The 20,223-nt window shown below is 40.3% G+C and overlaps 1 protein-coding gene across 2 annotated transcripts; it reads left to right on the forward strand.

Annotated features, from left to right (window-relative positions):
* The first annotated feature begins 1,630 nt into the window (after nucleotides 1-1,630).
* On the forward strand, nucleotides 1,631-19,774 carry LOC133471039 (sperm acrosome membrane-associated protein 4-like). 2 transcript variants are annotated; one of them, XM_061760166.1, is made up of 4 exons: nucleotides 1,631-1,790; nucleotides 13,531-13,641; nucleotides 19,041-19,151; nucleotides 19,234-19,774. In XM_061760166.1, exons 1-4 carry the CDS (start codon nucleotides 1,739-1,741, stop codon nucleotides 19,470-19,472), a joined length of 513 nt encoding a protein of 170 aa, XP_061616150.1. In that variant the 5' UTR covers nucleotides 1,631-1,738; the 3' UTR covers nucleotides 19,473-19,774. The 2 variants fall into 2 exon arrangements, with proteins under 2 accessions (XP_061616150.1, XP_061616151.1); XM_061760167.1 differs by lacking the exons at nucleotides 1,631-1,790; nucleotides 13,531-13,641 and adding an exon at nucleotides 17,796-18,443.
* The last annotated feature ends 449 nt before the right edge of the window (nucleotides 19,775-20,223 follow it).

A 20,223-nucleotide genomic window follows, 5' to 3' on the forward strand; every position in this document is an offset into this window, starting at 1 on the left:
GCAAACAACATGACTCACTCCTCTGATTCAGAGCATTACTGTGTTGCCTTGTGCTCCAGAGTCAGTATGGGATAGGCTCCAGCTTAACTGCGACCCATCATTGTTGCAGGATCTCGATAACGCTATTGTTTGGGCTAAAAACAGCCGTGACCCCACCTATGTTGAAACGTGATACAAGGTGACTGCACCGACTGACTAAGCCATTCAAATGAAACGCTGTGCTCATTTTCATGTTCGTTACGAATCAGGTCTGACTTTTTTATTGACACCCCTTTATTTTACACATTTTTGTATTTGGGGGGGAATCAGGTGAAATATTCTCACTTGTTGAAATGACCCAATCTTCAGAGAGCCCAGGATGAAGGTATTCAAATAATAACAGAACAGCCTCAGTGTACACAACCAGTGAATCACCATAAGAATTATATTTTTCAAATGTTTGTATTTTGGGGCAGGTTAGGAAAAGTTATCATATTTCAGGGTGAAAGAATAACATTTATTGTATTTTCTGTCAAATGTCAAGGGGTCAAATTTCACCCAAACAGTAAAAGGGCGTAATTAGGTTCACCATGGCAACCAGCCACTTGAAGAGAACCTCCCAGATGATTCATATTGGCTGATTGACTCCCTCTTTCTTGTCAGAGACGTTTTGATGTAACATACTTTTTACTTGAATATTTTTAAAAAGAAATGTTATTTTTACTCTGTTACACTGAGCTACATTCTGCTTGCATTATTTATTTATTTATTTATTTTATCTATGGGTATTTATTATTGCTTGCACAATATATTTTGGTTTGTCAGAGACTTAAAATGTTGACATTTCAGCCTACGAGAACTCAATCTGCGTCAGTACAATCGAATGCTCTGTGGAATCAAACCAGCAGACGTGAATACGAGTTGCACTTCGTTCCGACCCCATCGGACCCGTTGGAGTTCTCTGTTCCTCGCTGTGTGTACAAAGGCTTATGCGCATTCAAAAGGAGCATGGAGAAAAGAGAAAAGATTTCCTGAAACTGAAGTTGCCTTAGTTTATTTTATGAAAACTATATATTTAATATTTCTTTGAAGTGATATTGTTGGGCAATATTTGAATTTCCATGTTGCTATTTTATATAAATATATATATATATATATATTTTTTTTTTTTTTGTTGCCTATTTGACGTTCATTTGCTTTAAAAAAAATAAAAAATAAAAATCAGATACTCAGTACACTGAATACTCTTAAGTAACCATTTGGAAGACTACTTTTTACTTTTACTTGAATCAAATCATTCCAACATAACAGTAATATACTCTTACTTGAGTCCAGTTTTTGGCAACTCGAACCACCTGTGACTCGTGATGTTTAATCAAATGACAGCATTAGGTCAACATTTTTAAAATGTAGTAAATAGAGCCCATTGGAATTTCGTGTCTGTTTGTGACTAAGTGACGTCATATCTCACTAAATAAAGGCGTCTGTCCACAATTGCCGTTTCCATCTGAGGCCTCACACGGCCGCAGGTGGATTGGAAAAGTTTGTTTTGGGGGGAGGAGGAAAAAGAGAACACCAAGGGGGGAAAAAAAACAAAACTGCTTTGCTTCCTTCTGTCATTGGATAACGGTGACGCTGGGATGGGAGGGCGTGGGAGATTATAAATAAGGCGATGGTGGAACCAAAAAAACCAAAACGTTTGCTTCTAACGGTCTGTGTGCACGCAGCGTGACCGCGCTTCGACGTCTTGTCAAGCAACATGAACCGAATTCTTTTTCAGCTTTTCGCCGTGGGAGTCTGCGTTGCAGTCGGTAAGAACAATCTTTACACTCGATATTTGGACTTGGAGGGAGTCGGGGGGAAAAAACAAACAAACAAAAAAAAAACATACAATGTTTTGGTTGGCGTGCGCCTTCACAAAAAAAGGTGTCGTCTTTATTAAGACTTTGTCGTTTGGTGCGGCAATTTGAGTTTAGTTCGACTTTAACAGTACCACCTGCGAATCGCTATTACCCGCAGCCATGTTTCCCATTTTCATATATATATATGTATGTGTATGTATATATATATATATATATGTATGTGTATGTGTGTGTGTGTGTATATATATATATATATATATATATGTATATATATATGTATGTATGTGTATATATATGTATGTATGTGTATATATATGTATGTGTATGTATATATATATATGTATGTATGTGTATATATATGTATGTGTATGTATATATATATATGTATGTATGTGTATATATATATATATATATATATGTATATATATATATATGTGTGTGTATATATATATATATATGTATGTGTATGTATATATATATGTATATGTGTGTATATGTGTGTGTGTATATGTGTGTATATATATATGTGTGTATATATATATGTGTGTATATATATATATGTATGTGTATGTATATATATATATATATATATATATATATATATATATGTGTGTATGTATATATGTATATGTATAACAGATGTTAAAAATGAGTACTGGAACAAATACTGTATTTAATTTTGTAGGGCACGCACAGAGCCAGGAGGGGGAGGGTGGGGCCGCAGCTGGGCCCCAAAAGGGGGACAAATTGGGCGGACACTCTGACCAGAGGCACACCCTAAAAGAAATGCTACTTGTTTACAAAGTGCAACACACTCAGACTGGCGAGGCTATGACAGGAAATGTCCTTTCCCCCGCCCCACCCTGTATTTTTATTTTTTCTGTTGGGCTTTTTGTCTTTTTCCAAATGTGATGAAGACCACATCACATGCTTATTGGTCACACCATTCAATGGTCACTGGACAATCACTTTATCACATGATGCAGATTTTTTTTTTTTTTTATTTTCTTGTGGAAGCTTTTTCCATGAACTTAGATTCTGTGGCATGGATAAAAACTACAGGGTATATTCTCTTTCAATTGAAATTTATACAACCACACCGACAACAAATAGTGTGGATAATTATATTTATATATATATATATATATATATACAGCAAGCAGCCGCAACATTGTATCGGAGAACAGATTTGTTTTATTCCTGACACATTGTGTGACCCCTTGTTGCTAGGTGGAATTTGTAGGGCACAATCATTTGTGCCTCTGTTGAAAGGGAATTTTCATGGCAATTTTGATTCTTTTGCTTCATAGATTAAAGTTTATTTTTAGATGTACATTTATAGGGAGGGGAATGTTTTATTGGTAACTTTCTTTTTTTCTATCTAGATAAATTTTTTTATTGGGTGTCTTTTTAAAACCTGTAGTGTGTGGTATACTTGAGATGAACGTCACGGCACACCAAACGCATAACAATGTCTTTCGTAGTACCAATACTCGGCTGTGAGAGGCGGTATAGTGCCACAAGGCATCCAGGCTGCCGTAAAGTACAAAGAGCAGCAGAAGTAATAGAAGACATTAGGCTTACTGTTAGCTTATTATGGGCCTGCCACGGAGCAGTGGTCGTTCTCATATTACTATCCTTGTTTTTTTATTTATTTTTTTCTCCTCCAAAATACAGCCCACACTGAACATATCTGCACAAATGAGGTATCAAAAGATCTCAGCTGAACTCTGTTCGGACCTTTTTAAGAATTCCCTCCAAAACTGAAAATGAATGTCAAAATGACAACAGGAGTCTTTTTCAAAGGCCACGTGTTCACGTAGAAACGGTTTGCATGTTAGCATTTGTGCAAACGGTCTGATTTCTTTCAAATTTTCAAAATAAAGGACCAAATATATATATTGTTTTAAACATTTACCTCTGGTTACCACATTCCTTGACCAAACCATTCAAGCTTCAAATGGATGAACCCTTTCATACAATGTTGTAAATTATTCCCATTCCCAAAAATTTCGCGATGAAGCTTTCACAAATGCGGCTTTCGGATTTGCAAGAGTCAACGGGCCCGTTTGAAATTTCCACAGGAATTTTCTAGTTTGGTAACTACACTGAATTCGCAAAATCTTCTACTTGTCATTTTGTTTTTTTAGCGGTGGATGACTTGGGCAACACGTTTTATAAACACTCAAAGGGCGATAAGTTAGACAAACTCTCAGCAGAACCTCCTTTGTTTGTGTCTGGCAACGTCGTGAGCTTCAGGTCGCTTCCTAATTGGCTACCCAGTGAACCCACGTTATTTGTGGGTGATAGGGACGTAGCCCTGCCGCGAACAGCGAGAACCCGTGAGGAACTGACACCCCTCTAAAGGGGTTTGTAATTGCGTATACTTGTAACAAGAGGGTGGAAAAGAAGTACTGTTGTCTAAATTAAGCTCTCAATACGCTTCAAATTGTTTCCCTGGCACCAAGATGCCACCACGTGGTGCCAAAGAACTACTTTAATTGCTTTTTGCCCTTGCGTCAGTCCCAAAGTCCGTGGCTTGGCCGAACCCGGTGTTGACCACCCATGAGAATATGTGACTGTAAATATTGAAATAGGTTAACATTTGCGATCGTCATTCCAGACTGTTTTCTGAGCAGATCGGGCAAGAAAAATCAGTCTGAGCACACTTTTAATCGGTAGGCAGGTAAATGTTCAAATTCAAGTGTTTAAGATTAAGACTTCCTGTCTATTGTAAAATGAAAGAAACCCTAACAGACTTTTCACCATCTACTGGGAAACTAACAATTAGAACTCATTCTATTTACAAATCACACCAGACAGATAAATGTTGGTTTTACTGACAATTATTCACACTTTAGTAATGTTTGTGTAGCATCTTTTTTTCCCCCCTCAATTGATTTGTCTTGCATCTACAGTGGTGCCTTGAGATACGAGTAACTCGACTTACAAGTTTTTCGAGATAACAGCCGTTCGGGTGATTTCGCTTTGACTTGGGAATGCAGACTTGAGATCCGAGTACTGTAATGGTGGTGGTGAGCTCCATTCACTTCACAATAAGCAGCACTTTGGCAAATGGAGAGAAATTCTTCAAAAAAAAGAGGGGATCCCAGTTGAAGTTTACTGTCAAATGAATGTATAAAACAAAGAACTACACGTGTATTTAAAACAACCACTTAGATTCCGCCCCCCCCGAAGAATTTTCGTGGATGTGTATGTGGGTACCAGAATGTTTCAAATATGTAAACAGTATTTATACTTTACATATTTGAGACAAAGATTATAATAGTAGACATTTTTACTTCAATCTTTAATTCTAAAACCTTATACAGTAATTAACATTCATCAACATTGCCTTCTGAGAGCGGCGAAGAGGCTTGCGTTGGTGGCGGAGGAGAGGCTCTCACTTGACTCGTAGAGGCTTTAGGTTCACTCGGAGACTCTTCTGCTGGCGGCGCTGATGGTGTAGCTGGGGTTTTACTTTGGAGAAAAACATGGTGATGGGTAGTTGTTGTCTTTGTTTTTCTTTTGCTTCAAAATCCCCCTGTACAAGGACATCACCCCCGTCCGTCTCTTATTACGCAGTCACCACACGTTTCGCTTCCTTATTGAAGCAGTTTTGCGGATGTTTGCTTCCTCTTTCGCACTGTAGATTCATTCACGCCATAATGGCGTGCCACAGATGCGTAACTTCTGCCCTCTTTCATCATATCTAAAAGTTTCACTTTTTCGTTGACACTCATCTTCTTCTTCTTCCTCTTTGGCGCTCTGGAGGAAGCGTTCGCAGGGGCACAGCGCATAATCTCGCATAATAATGGCATGCAGGGAAACCTTCTCTTTCGTGCATCAACATGAAACAACGCGTCTTTCCGCAATATGGCTGCTGATATGCCTGTATTTTTTCATTTTTATTTTTTGATAAATTATTTTTGATTTTTTTTTAATGAATATTTGGGAAAAACCCGCGAAGCACTGAAGCCGCAAAACGTGAAGCGCGAAGTGGCGAGGGAGCACTGTATAACTATACTCAGTCATACATTCTTTATCCTCTGTGAAGAACGACTAATATTAGTGCCGGATTGATGAGCTGAGGGGAGTTAGACATCTCAAGTATCTGTACCCATCTGTACAGTATTAAGTGCTATTTTTAATCACTTGGCTACACGGAACAATTTTTGTTGGTGGGGGGGAGCGTGGGCTAGAATGGATTAATGGCATTTCCATTATTTCAATGGGAAAGGACAAAACGAGACACTGGTGTTTGAGTTACATGGAAGAAATTAAATTTGTATCTCAAGGCACTCCTGTATTTCGGTTTTGCTTGCCTGTTTGTGTAGCTCCAAGTCAACATCAACAACACAGGACGAGTCAGCAGATGTTCGCAGTGGAACAAGTAGCGGCACCTCTGTGTGTGCACATGGCAGGCTTTTATCACATGCTGGGGTGAGGCAGCGAGGAGCCTTTCCTGAGACACGATTGAAAGACTAAATCACGTCCCAACTTGTCAGAGCATCTCATGAGAAATTCCTCACCTTACAACAGTTGGGGCCCATGTCTCAAATTCCATTTCCACAGAGGATTTGCAGTCTACACGACGAGTAACATTTGTTCTTTGACTATTGTGTTTATGGTGACATTGTTCCCTTTTGTCCCCCCTGGCTTTATTTGGCTCCTTTATTTTCAGGCAGGGCACACCCTGCCTGACTCGCAGTGTCCCTCTATTCCGCCCCCCACCCTCCATCCTGGCAGCTTTTTGTGCTTTCAGGTGCTTTGTGTAACCTTTAGCTCCAATAGCATGCTGCTCAAATAGCTATCAGTGACTGAAGGTGATTCACCAATGTAGATAATTCCACTCGGGTTGTTGATCTTCTAGGTGACTACTGTGGGAGCGCACAGGGGAAATGTAGTAATTTTCCAATAGATGCCCGGTTGATTTAGTTTCTTGTCAACGTGTCACAGGCCACTGAAATATTTCCTGCTGCTTCAGAGTCCAGATAAATACAGTAATACATCTGGCCCTCAAGTTAAATTTAAACTGGGTTTCTCTAGACTGCTTGAAGTCTCCATATCCATCCGGCTCATGTTTTTAGCCTCTTCCAAAGACATTCAATGGGATTTAGATCAGGGCTCATAAAAAGCCACTTCAGAATACAGTAGTCCAATGTTTTGTTCTTGACTATCTTGTTGTGTTCTTAACTGCATCTTGGGTCGTTATCCTATTGGAAGACCTGTGGCTGAGACCAAGCTTTCTGACACTGGGCAGCACATTTTGCTCCAGAATGTCTTGGTAGTCTTAGGAATTCATTGTACCCTGCAGAGATTGAAGACACCTGATGCTGGATGCAATAAAGTAGCCTCCAAACATAACTGCCTCCATGTTTCACAGTAGTTACGGTGTTATTTTCTTTGTACACAGACAGTTGTCGGCATCTGTCCAATAAAAAAAGAAAAACCCACAATGGCCACTGCAATTTGGCAGAATGCTACAGAGCTTCTGGGAGAATGGAACAAAAACTGGATCTTTTTGGCAAGTTACATCATTTCTGTTTACAGATGCAAAAAAGGACGCATGCAGAGAAAATAACACTGTACCTACTGTGAGACATGGAGGCTGTGGCTGCTTTGCTACACCAGGTGCCTTGAATCTGGTGTACAATGAAATCTGTTCTGTAGTGAAATGTGTTGCCCCAATGTCTCAACTGAAGGTCATGGGTCTTCCAACATAATAATAACCACAGCCAAAAATATCCCAGGGTGACTGAGAACAAAAAAAGATCTTATTGAGACTATACACAAGGGGCCTAATTGAAATCCGTTTGAATATCTGTGATGGGCATGTAACTTGCATAGAAATCTGCCCAAGAGAAAAATTGCAAAAATCAAACGCTGAACTGCGAATATGCGGGTGTTCACTGCACTGTATTTCATGACGGCTTCACTGGCTTTACATAATCGCAATTGGAAGCAAACGTTTGTTCAACAACCAATATGTGACTAGCTGAACTGAACAGTAATGTTAGCTCTGACAACACTGTGTCCAGGCTGGAGAAGGCCCCCTTGATGGTGGTCCAAAATGCAGCGTTTATGTCCAGTCTGATTGGCGTAAAAGTCTAATCATAACCGACAACTAATGAAAATCCCAAATTCAGTATCTCAGAAAATTTGAATATTAAATTTTTGAGAAACTGAAAAGTATGAACATGAAAAGTATGAGCACGTACAGCACTCAATACTGAGTTAGGGCTCCTTTTGCCTTAATTACTGCAGGAATGCGGCGTGGCATGGAGTCGATCAGTCCGTGGCACTGCTCAGATGTTATGAGAGCCCAGGCTGCTCTGATAGTGGCCTTCAGCTCTTCTGCATTGTTGGCTCTGGTGTATCGCATCTTCCTCTTCACAATAACACATAGATTTTGTATGGGTTTGAGGTCAGGTGTTTTTGCTGGCCAATCAAGAACAGGGATACCATGGTGCTTAAACCAGGTCCTGGTAGCTTTGGCACTGTGTGCATGTGCCAAGTCCTGTTGGAAAATGAAATCGGCATCTCCATAATGTTGGTCAGCAGAAGGAGGCACGAAGTGCTCTAAAACTTGCTGGTAGACTGCTGCGTTGACCTTGGACCTAAGGAAACCCATTGAACCGACACCAATGTCATGTCATGGCACCCCAAACCATCACTGGCTGTGGAAACTTTACACCCGACCTCAAGCAACGTGGATTCTGTGCCTCTCCTCTCTTCTTCCAGACTCTGGGACCTTGATTTCCAAAGGACATGCAAAATTGACTTTTGTCAGAGAACATAACTTTGGACCACTCTGTAGCAGTCCAGTCCTGTTTGTCTTTAGCCCAGGCGAGACTCTTCTGACGCGGTCTCTTGTTCAAGAGTGGCATGACACAAGGAATACGACAGCTGAAACCCATGTCTGGCATATGTCTGTGCGTGCTGGTTCTTGAAGCACTGACTCTAGCTGCAGTCCACTCTTTGTGAATGGGTTTTCTTTCACAAACCTCTCTGGGGTGCGGTTATCCCTATTGCGTGTACACTTTTTTTTTTTTTTTTTTTTACCCTTCCCTTTGCCACTCTATTAATGTGCTTGGACTCAGCGCTCTGTGACCAGCCAACCTTCTTTAGCATTGACCTTTTGTGTCTTGCCCTCCTTGTGCAAGGTGTCAATGGTCGTCTTTTGGACGACAGTCAGGTCAACAGTCTTCCCCGTGATTGTGTAGCCTACAGAACTAGACTGAGAGACCATTTAAAGGCCTTTGCAGGTATTTTGAGTTCAGTAGCTGATTAGAGTGTGGCACCAGGTGTCTTCCATATTGCACCTCGCCACAATATTTTCTTTCTTTATAATTTTCTGAGATACTCAATTTGGGGTTTTCAATACTTGTCGGTTACAATCATCAACTTTAAAAGAAATAAACGCTTGAAATATGTCAGTCTGTGTGAAATGAATGTATACATTATACAAGTTTCACTTTTTGAATGGAATTACTGAAATAAATCAACTTTTTCATGCTATTGTAATTATATGACCAGCACCTGTATTTACTTGCCACAAGATGGGGCCTAACTAATACTTTTTATTTTTAAGACTGCCCCAAAACAGCTGATGTGAGTCTCCCAGTACATGACAAAGGATCGGTTCCCCCAAAAAGCTATGAAAAGAAAATGTAAAAAAATCGTGAATTCCGAACTGCAAATATGTGGGTGTCCACCGTGCTGTACTCTCATAACAGTTTCACTAAATATAATCGCAACTGGAAACAAATGTCTTCAACAACCACTATGTGCCCAGCTGCACTGAACAGTTGTAATGTTAACTCTGGTGCTAGGACAACACGCTGGCCAGGCTGGCTCACTCATATTATTTCATATTATCAACTGCCAAAATGGACGGTCCTTCATCACTTTTCAGATGACCGCAAGATACAATCTCAAATCTACACAAATGATTATCTTGACCCATTGTTGTAGGCTTGTTTAGCATTCAGATGTTTTTGGATTATCCCACCACACCCCTCACCAAACCTTTAACTGCCACATTAAGGTCGTGGAGCACGCTCCAAATCCTAACGCAAACGAATCCTGTTTGCATTTAGACACCTGACTTAACTGCGCATATTTATTTTGGGACTTTTCAGAGATGATAACTCCGGTCTTTATCATTGTGCGTGACTTCATCAGGTGTTTTATTTCAACTTCGCCTCACGAAAACTTTTTTTAGTCGCTCGTTGTGAGTTTACAGTCACCTAGATGGTCATTGTTTGCCCTCGTTTCCCGTTTCCCACAGTTGACTAAGAAAATACAGAGCCCAAATTCAACAGAAAGGATTTGGCTGATCTTTGTTTTTTTTGTTTTTGTATCTGCTGCTGGGAAGGTTCACACGTGTGTTTACTGTCCTGAGGGAACAATAGAGACATGGGCACAATAACAGTAGGTTCCATAAAACTGCAAGCTCTACCACCTGAGGCTTCTTGGAACACAGACGTCCCCTGGTGGAGATCTGAATAGAAAGGGATGTTTTTAAACCCCACCCTCAGAGGTCTGTCAGTTCACTAGGCCAACAGTAGGTGGCAGTATAAATAAGCCTGATGTGCACTTGTTCAGAGCCACGCCTGAAAAGTTCCACCTCAGAGCTCATAGTTTTTGTCAAAACGTGCAATAGTTTTCCAGAGGAGACGCACAACTAACTTTGTTTAATGCAGTACAGTACATTTAAGTGCAATGCAGATGTATTTAACTTTAAATGTTGATAATTAGGGTGACACAGTACTTGGAAGGCAAGTGTTTTTTTAAAAAGGTTTTAGGTGGGACTCGGTGTAAAAGGTTTGAGAACCACTGCCATTTTGCATTATCTTATTTTATTTTGTCACAAATTCACCAATTTGTGGCCGACTGGTTAGAGCGTCAGCCTCACAGTTCTGAGGACCCGGGTTCAATCCCCGTCCCCCCCTGTGTGGAGTTTGCATGTTCTCCCCGTGCCTGCGTGGGTTTTCTCCGGGCACTCCGGTTTCCTCCCACATCCCAAAAACATGCACGTTAATTGACAACTCTAAATTGCCCGTAGGTGTGAATGTGAGTGCGAATGGTTGTTTGTTTGTATGTGCCCTGCGATTGGCTGGCAACCAGTTGAGGGTGTACCCCGCCTCCTGCTCGATGACAGCTGGGATAGGCTCCAGCACGCCCGCGACCCTAGTGAGGAGAAGCGGCTCAGAAAATGGATGAATTTGGACAGATTTTGTCCAATTTGCCTTTAAATGGTCATTTATATGATTGGAAAATACAAGCATATTTCCCCCCAAAAAACACTTTGAATTATTTGAATTAGAGCTTTTGTCTGACAGGTGCCTAAAAAGAAAAGACAGCATGATGACATGGATCACAATGTTTTATGTAATGTTTTCATGTGACTCTTGCATTGCCATGTTCTTGTGCCTTTTTTGTCAGGCGTGTCCTTTTTTTTTTTTCGAACACTGGCCATAGCGGGGAACATTGTTCTACTACCCTAGCGGTAGTTTCTGGAGCAAACAAAAACAACAGAGAGACACAAACATTTGAAATGTAACTATACATACCATGTTTCTGTGAACAAACGGACGCTTTATTTTTGAAATCGCTCCTTAAGATAGCGTTTGTTACTCTGGTTTACCCATCGTTTGAGAAATTCCTATGGAGAAAGTGCCCAATACATGTACATGTGTTGCGGATAAGCTATAGAGTAGCAGTGTCACCTCATTGTATGCACAAATGCGCCTGCATTGCATTCAGCAATTTCATTTGAATTCCGAAGTCATCAAAAATAGTCACAAATACTGTTCTAATTCATGAGAAAAAAGAGATTTGGTTAAAGAAAGAAATTCGAATTTTGGTGCAGATTTTCTGCCCTAATTCGAATAACAAGTCTATTTAGCAAGAAATATGAAGAAGACAAACTTGATTTTCTTTAGTGGACACAGAAATAATGCATCGGCTCAGTACTGGCCCCCCGGGCCTTGAGTTTGACGCTGTTCAACCGGAATTTGAACAGGAATTTGGCGGCAGCGCTAGGGGAATGGCTTATTTTAAAGGCGTTGGCCAGCATTTTCAAGATTCTAAGGTGTGGCAGGTCATATTTGTTTTAAAGGAAAACTGCATGCCGTCATCACCACTGAAAGCCTCTCGGAGTCAGTTATTTAGTCTTGTTTTTCTAAACCGCTTCGATTGTTGAAAAAACCTATGTTACAACTGAGAGCATTTATACTGGTGCATAATGATACAAAATAAAAAAGTGTACACTACAGTTCACTTTCTGCATTTCAGCGACTGCCCTTCAAAAGCATGTGCAACATGGCACATACAGGTGTGCTCATGTGACCCATAACAATCCATGACTTCATAATGACTGCTCAAATATGATATGCGTGTCGACACGTTCCAGTACCACACAATTATCAATTGACAATTATCTTGTCAGTATGTTGCCTTGTGTATTCATTTGTTAAATTTGTAAAATATATATTTTTTTCCATGCACAAAACCCTATTTTGCACTTTTTAGCTACAAAAGTAGGTGTTCCCTCAATCCCTTTAATCAAATTCAAGCACGCACACTCCCATTTAAAATAGTGACAACTCCTTTGTCTATTGTTGCAAGTTGTTTTTGTTTTTGAAATGCATATTAAAACATTACATTTTTTGCCCAATTTCTAAAGTATTATTTTCATAAGCTTAAGGTCTCACCCCCTAAAAACATTTTTTTTGTTAACGTAAAATGTTTAGCGTTTTCGTCGGATAGCCTATAAAATCCTTAGTTTTTATCATGACGTGAAACTGGTGAAATGGTTTATAGTTATTCGATCAGCCACTTTATGGCTGTACATGTGAAAACGGGTAGTTTTTTCCTTGACACCGATGCACTTATCTGGATCTTTGAAAAAATGTTTGGGAAACCTCGCTGAGGTGTGCAAAGCAAATGGTATTGCTCATTTACTTAAAGTTACTAGTGCTTTTCGTCTCTGTCGGGGGTTTCACTCATTGATCCCTGGCCACATTGCAATTATGGTTTCGCTCAGAGAGCCATTATGACTGCGAAACCATATAGATGTTTCATCGCCTGGTCATATTACTTATACCCAACAAATAGATGGATAACCATTTTTTGAATTAGAAGTCAAGAATAATAGATGATTTACCCCTAAATCAAGTTTATTTCAGACGTATTTAACTGGTAGCCCTTTACATTTAAGCAGTACGCAAGAAGTAGCTCTCCGTTTCAAAAAGGTTGATGAGCCCTGCTCTACAGTAACATCATCATTTCACCGTTTCTAAAGAATATGCCGGAGTATCGTTATTATATGTCTACTTGTGTTGTTGCACTGTTTGTGTTCAAATATACATTGCTAAAAGTAGGACTGCAAAGCATTACTGTGTTAAAGCAAAAACAATTTTACAGCAATTGAGTTACTTTTGAATGCGTAATGTAGTAATGCTCCAGCGTTTTGTTCACATGAAAGCGTCTCCCCTGCCCCACAATCATACATGGTCTTATCCCAGCTCGTCATCTGTGTACCACATAAAGTTTGGGTTGTTTATGTTGACTTGTGGCTATTAAATAATTGGGTTGCACCAATTCCATGTGTTAACATTTCAAGAAACAATTGCCATTGTTTAAATGAGCTCGTCTGTATCATCCCCACTGTCGTTCTCAGGCCATGCGCTGCAGTGCTACGAATGTAAAATTGGCTTCTGGAACCTATGCATCACCAAGAAGATTATGTGTGACAAAGGGGAGCATTGCTTTACCGGCAAAGGCTTTGCAGGTAAGCTGTTCAAATGTACTGCAAGTTCTAGGTGACATTCTTTTCAACAATTGGCCTCTGCATTAAAAGCAGCGGCCACTGTCACTCACTGGCTTCCAGTGAGTGACACACGGCGGTATTTCACAACGTTTTGAATAGCGCAAGCAGTCATAAAGGATGTGGAGAGAAGCAATACCACGAATGATAACCGTGTCCTGTTATGCAAGTTTTGCATTACTATCAGTAAAAGGTATTTGAATCTTACCCATCAATATGTATAATATGTCATCGTATATCAGTGCAAGTTGTTTATTATTACTTATCTATCTAGCTGTTATCTATCCAACATAGCTGCAATTGTAGAACAATCTTCAATCAATCTTTGCATGCATTATTGTTGAAAGTAGAGAAGAGACAAGTTAGTCAGGCACTTGAGTAATCTACCTGGCATATCTGCTTTTTACGCATTCATATAAATTCCCATGTTTTTTTCGTTGTTTTTTTTTTAACCTCTATATGTTTGTTCCCATTAAATAAAAGAATCCCAATTCATTGATATCAGAAATGTAATCAAAACTAAAGAAAACAAACAAAATCATGTCCTTGTCAAATCTTATCCAATTAGGTTTTTATAAGAAGAATGAGAAGTGTTACTGTCAGTGTTTAATCTGGATTTTATCTCGATTTTTGCAAATTTGACAGCAATTTAATTTGAATACTGAAAAATCCTGTTCAATATTTTCGGATGTTTTGCCCCCCCCCCCCCCCCCCCCCCCCCCCATTTTGAATAAGATTAGCTGGCAGGTTTGAAGCTGTAATGTCAAACAAAATTACATCCAGATTTTATCCAGATGGTGCATTTCTCGTCCAATTATTTACAGCAGGTGAGAATTACTATTGGAAGACCCCATTTTAACATGTTAAAATACTTATACTGTAAACTATTATCCCATTTGAAAATACATTCATGGTGAGAAGCTGTAATATCAAACTAAATTCAATTAGATTTTTTTATTTTTGTCATTTTAATGTTCAAAGTTTGTTTCATTGGATCTTTTTTTAAGCCTATCCAGTTAAAAACAACAACAACAAAAGGTCCATATGTAGGACGGAAACCCTATTTGACGTGTGTAGATTCTTCTAATAGAAAGTCGTGAGCTTCGTTTTTGTTTTTTTTTTATATAAAGTGGACTTGATGTTAAGTTGACAACAATCTATTTAAACTAGATTCTGGTGCATTTCTGAACGTTCTCAACATGCGACACACATTTATTTATCATTCCCCAAATGCCTCCTGCCACGTCGAATCCGCCAAAGAGCGCTGACGTTGTCGTTGTCGCCCCCCCTCAGCTGGCTTCGTGGACATCACCATAAAGGGTTGCTTAGTGGAGGTAGAGTGCAACACCACCAAGGATGTGAATTTCCCCTCCAGCAGCAACACGACCATCTACAAGATGACCAAGACGTGCTGCAACAGCAACCTGTGCAACGCCGCGCCCGAAAAATCGAGCGGGCCGCTGTTCCTCGCCACCGTTGCCGCTCTGCTGATGGCCAACATGCTGGTGTAGCCACATGCAATGTCACATTATCCTCTTCTACAAGCTCCTTAAACAGAAGAGGACTGTTGATGGTTTTTTTTGTTTTGTTTTTTTGCATTGGTTTTGAAATAATTTCTATGGCTCAAGCTGAAATTGTGTAGTTTAGATGTCTCTATTGCCTCAATCTTCATTTTCATCCATTCTTTGACAAAGTGTAAATGTGTAACACTGATGATACATTAAAAGGTTAACCAGCTTGACTCTTGAATTTTATTAAAAGGTTGTAAACATTTTGTTCACTATAAAATGTATGACTACCATCTAAAATGACTTTCTTTTTTTTCATATTGACAGTAGAATTAATTGCTCTGCATGTTACTCCTACAGCTGTTGAATGAAAGTGTTATTCTTTTGTCATGGTAAAGCGTTGAAAGTTTCTTTGATACTTCCAAGCATGCTGTGTCAATGACACATTACCAATACCAAACGGAACAGGATATGCCAGACCAGGGATTTGAACTGCAGTCCAAATCAAACACGGACAAACAGCTTCAAGTGGACACTTGGTTCTATTTCTCCCAAGATTGTGTGCACGTCTTTATAGTGTGTGAAATGGCTTGTATAAGATTTGTATCATTATGAAGATGCAATAAAGTCTTTCAATTGGGAAGAAAGTAGCAGTTTCTTGGTGCGCTGCTCCGGTTTACTGATGTGATGCAGTTTCGCTGAGGGGCAGTGTGGCAGGAACAACCGGTCTTTCCTGTTTTGCGTCCTGTGGAGCATAGCGGACATTGTTCGCTCCAAGTGAATGACATCTATCCCACTTATTGTAAATAAACCGCATTTTTAAATGAATCAAATACAATGGTTTGGAGGCCTTGGTAGTGTAATTTGAAAAGAAAATGGCTAACTGTTCCAAACCATCATGGTATTTACATTAACGTTAGGTCCTCTCTGTGACAGTTTGGAACATAACACTTTTTTTCGAGCATGGTTTGTTTAATAATTACACAATGGAAAAGAGTGCTGCGTTGACAGCTTGTTCTGCATTCATTTGTACTTGTTCACTGATGTTCAAGCTTTTTTTTGTTTTTGAATAATTGTTCTAAACAAAAGCATTGGGTCACAGTTGGTCTCCTGTTCCGTTTGGCAGCTAGCACTGCTTGTAAGTGTTCCTGAAGTTGAAGTCGGGGTTCTGTTCAAGCCGCTCCACAGCAAACTCATACACAGCACATGTAAAGCATGCTCTCGTAGAACATTCCTTTGCGTACTGGGGGCATAGTTACGCTGGAGCAGTAAAGGAAATGACCACAACTGAGCCCACAAAATCAGGAAGTGGAGAAGTCCATGTACACAATGCCTAAACAAAGACAAAGAACTGGTAATGGTCATGGTATTTGAAAACCAGATCTTTACGTACACAGTATAAAGTTTTGTTGTTGTTTTTTTTTCTGACATGAACTCAGACTAAACTTTTCCTGTTGAGGTCTGTTTGCTAAATGCCAGAATAATGAGAGAATGATTATTTTTAGACAATATTTCATAGTTTCTTCAAAGTGGGAAGTTTACATATCATTTGTATTTGGTAGCGTTGCCTTTAAAATGTATGACTGGTGAAATGTTTTGAATATCCTTCCACAAGCTTCTCACAATAGTTGGGAGGAATTTTGGCAGAACTGGTGTAACTGAGCCAAGTTTGTAGCCAGCCCTGCTTACACATGCCTTTTCAGGTTTGCCAATACATATTCTGTAGGATCGAGATCATGGTTTTCCGATGGCCACTCCAAAATAATGCCTTTGCTACCCTTCAGCCACTTTGGCAGTATGCTTCGGGTCATTGTCCACTTGGAAGACCCATTTGTGCCCAAACTTCAACTTTGTGGCTGATGTCTTGCGATGATGTTTCGGTATTTCCACAAATGTTCTTTGCCATCTACTTGTATTTGCAAGTGCTAAGTGCACCAGTTCCTTCCTAGAGCAAAACAATGGCACAAATTCAAGTTGCCACGCCGGTATTTGAAAGTTCTCAGGCTTGCAAGCTTCCCCCTTTTCCCTCCAAACGTAATGATGCTCCATGTGGCCAAACTGTTCAATTTTAGCTTCGTCAGATCATGTCTCCCCAAATTAAGGTCTTTGTCCCTGTGCGTATTTGCAAACTATAATGTGATTTATTTAATTTCTTTATTTTTTGTTTTGTTTTGCTTCTTTGGAGTTAATGGCTTCTTCCTGGCCGAGTGGCCTTTCAGCGCATGTCGGTACACTACTTGTTTCACTGTTGATAATGACTAACTTTTACCAGCTTCAGCCAGCATTTTCACAAGGTCTTTTGCTTTTGTTCTTGGGTTGATATGCACATTTTGGACCAAAGTAGTCTCATCTCAGAGACGCAACCTCTTCTCCGTCCTGAGCACTATGATGGCTGGACATTCCCATGGTGTTTATACTTGTGTATAATTGTTTGAACATGGCACCTGCAGCCATCTGGAAATTGCACCCAAGGATGAACCAGAATTGTGCAAAGTTCTCTCCCTGACATCTTTAATTGAGTCCCACCCCTAATATATACATACACACTGTGTGTGGATATATATATATATATATATATATTTTTTTTTTTTTTTTTCCGTACCGCTCATCTTCACTAGGGCGTGCTGGAGCCTACCCCAGCTAAGTGCAACCAGGAGGCAGATTACACCCTGAACTGGCCACCAGCCAATGGCAGGGCACAACTAAACAAACAACCATTCGCACACTCCGGACAACATAGAGTCTTCCATTAACCTACTGTGCATGTTTTTTGGGATGTGGGAGGAAACCGGAGTAGCCGAAGAAAACCCACGCAGGCACGGGGTAAACATGCAAACTCCACACAGGCGAGGCCAGATTTGAACCCGGGTCCACAGAACTGTGAGGCAGATGTGCTAACCGGTCGGTCACCGTGGCGCCACACATACATATACACATGTTAATTAGTTGTTTGCCGGGGACTGAGAGTCAACGCCCCGGGCATTCCTTTATTCTAAGTGATGTAAAGCAACAAGAAGACAAAAGATGATGAAACCACACCCTGTATTAACCCCCTCCCATTTTGCTCACTCACCTGTTTCTGAGGGGATAAAACACTTCCCTCAAACAGGTTCATCAGTTTTTCACTTGACGCCCGAGAGGTGCCTGAAGACCCTTTGGAAGCATCCTAGTGATTGAGTGAGGCGTCAACCAAGAACACAGTAACAATGGGCAGGATCCTTATCGGCGTCATCTCAGCACTTGCATGCTTCATGCTTGGTAAGAAGCTAAAATAATGAGAATGTCATCTGAAAATGTGTTCTATAAATATATTGCAGAAAGATAAAAAAAAAAAAAAAAGGAAGCCTGTACAGGTTTTATTTGAAAGATTGCGTAACGTTTCTAATCAACAATCAATTAATGGAAATCCATCTGAAAAATAAAGCAAATTAAGCTATTTCGAGTTTATATATTTTATTTTATTTTGATAACCATGTGCAAATTGCTTCCATTTGTCTTTAATAATGATCATTTGGAAGGTGGGTCAGAAGGATATAGAAAATGGGTGTAAAAGCCAATATTTTTAATTCTTATTTGGCTGTATGGCCATTTTCCACACTGTTTTCGGTATTAAATGGACTCCTACCGCTAAAATAAATAATCGTCCTGAAATGTGCGAAAGTACACTCGGTCAAACTTGCTTTGATTGTTTATTGGGTGTCACTTTGAGGGGGGAGTGTGGAAAAAGTGCAAATAATAATGCTGAGTATATATGGAGAGTGATCATGTGGGACTTCTCGGAAGGGCACATCCTGTATTTGTTGAACTAAGACTGACTGAATATTTGTTCAACAATTTTCTGTTTGTCTGTTTCAGTGGAGACCCTCACGTGCAACCAGTGCTCCTTCGGTTTGCTCGGTTTCTGTCTGTCCTCCTCCTCTGTGGAGTGCACCACCAACACCTCTCAGTGCTTCACAGGAAAAGCAAGTAAGTCCGCTTCGAACTTTTTCTTCACCATCATCTTCCCACCTCAGTATCACTCGAGCGCGACCTTTCTCTCCCCCGGCAGCTTTCGTCTCCATCTCGTCCTCGGTGGGCTTCAACACCCAGGGTTGCATCGAGGAGGCCGCCTGCAACATGACCACCAATGCCACCCTGCTGGGCGTGACGTACCAGGCCACAGTCGAATGCTGCTCCACGGACGGCTGCAACCCCGCCCAGATGAGCGGAGCCCCGTCCGCCAGGATGACGCTCCCCGGCGCCATCGGCGCCGCCGCCCTGGCCTCCGTGTGGGGAAGCCTGCTGTGATGCGACCAATGACGCCCTGTCTCGCCCCCAGCCACTCGAAAGTGTTTTATGATTAACAGTCTAGCACTAGCCGTAGAAAAAAAAAATCCATGGACATTGCATACATTGCAAATGAAGTGCGGTATACTGTATGTATACACTGTGCTGACATCGTAGAAGTTGATCAATGGAATGTTTCAGGGAAACATTGAGCTCGTAAACCTTCCGCTGTGTTTTGAAATGCAATTTTTATTTATCCTTTATACTAATGTGTGCCATAACAGAAACCCGTGATGTGAAAATAAAGCAAATCTGAGTTCATATTTGTTTTTGCATCATGTATAGTATTGATCCTGAATGAGAAATCTCTCATTGCAATCTTTTGCATCAAAAATCATTTAATTCACAGGTGTCAAACTCAAGGCCCGGGGGCCAGATCCAGGCCATCAAAACATTTTATGTGGCCCGCAAAGGCAAATCATGTACGTTGACTTCATTTCTTACTAAAATACCAAAATTGCAAATTGTCTCCCTGTAATAATTGTAGTGTTTTTGTTACCAATTGCACCTTTTAAAATAAATTAATTGAAAACTCGTTGAACAAAATTTTTTTTTTTTTTACTGGCCTCTGATTTCAAAACTCATTATCCATCAATTTTTGTGCATATTTAACTCATTCATATGATTCACAGTTATAATGCCCCCCCCCCCCCCCCCAAGGGAAACCATAACTCTGATGTGGCTGGCGACAAAAAATGAGTTTGACAACCCT

This window comes from Phyllopteryx taeniolatus, chromosome 21, assembly GCF_024500385.1.
Source record: "Phyllopteryx taeniolatus isolate TA_2022b chromosome 21, UOR_Ptae_1.2, whole genome shotgun sequence".
Classification (NCBI taxonomy): Eukaryota; Metazoa; Chordata; class Actinopteri; order Syngnathiformes; family Syngnathidae; genus Phyllopteryx; species Phyllopteryx taeniolatus.

Coding starts and splice junctions, on each gene's coding strand:
- LOC133471039 (XM_061760166.1), top strand. CDS start 1,739: ATGAACCGAATTCTTTTTCAGCTTTTCGCCGTGGGAGTCTGCGTTGCA. Junction 13,642..19,040: donor TACCGGCAAAGGCTTTGCAG/GTAAGCTGTTCA, acceptor TGTCTGTTTCAG/TGGAGACCCTCACGTGCAAC. Junction 19,152..19,233: donor GTGCTTCACAGGAAAAGCAA/GTAAGTCCGCTT, acceptor CTCCCCCGGCAG/CTTTCGTCTCCATCTCGTCC.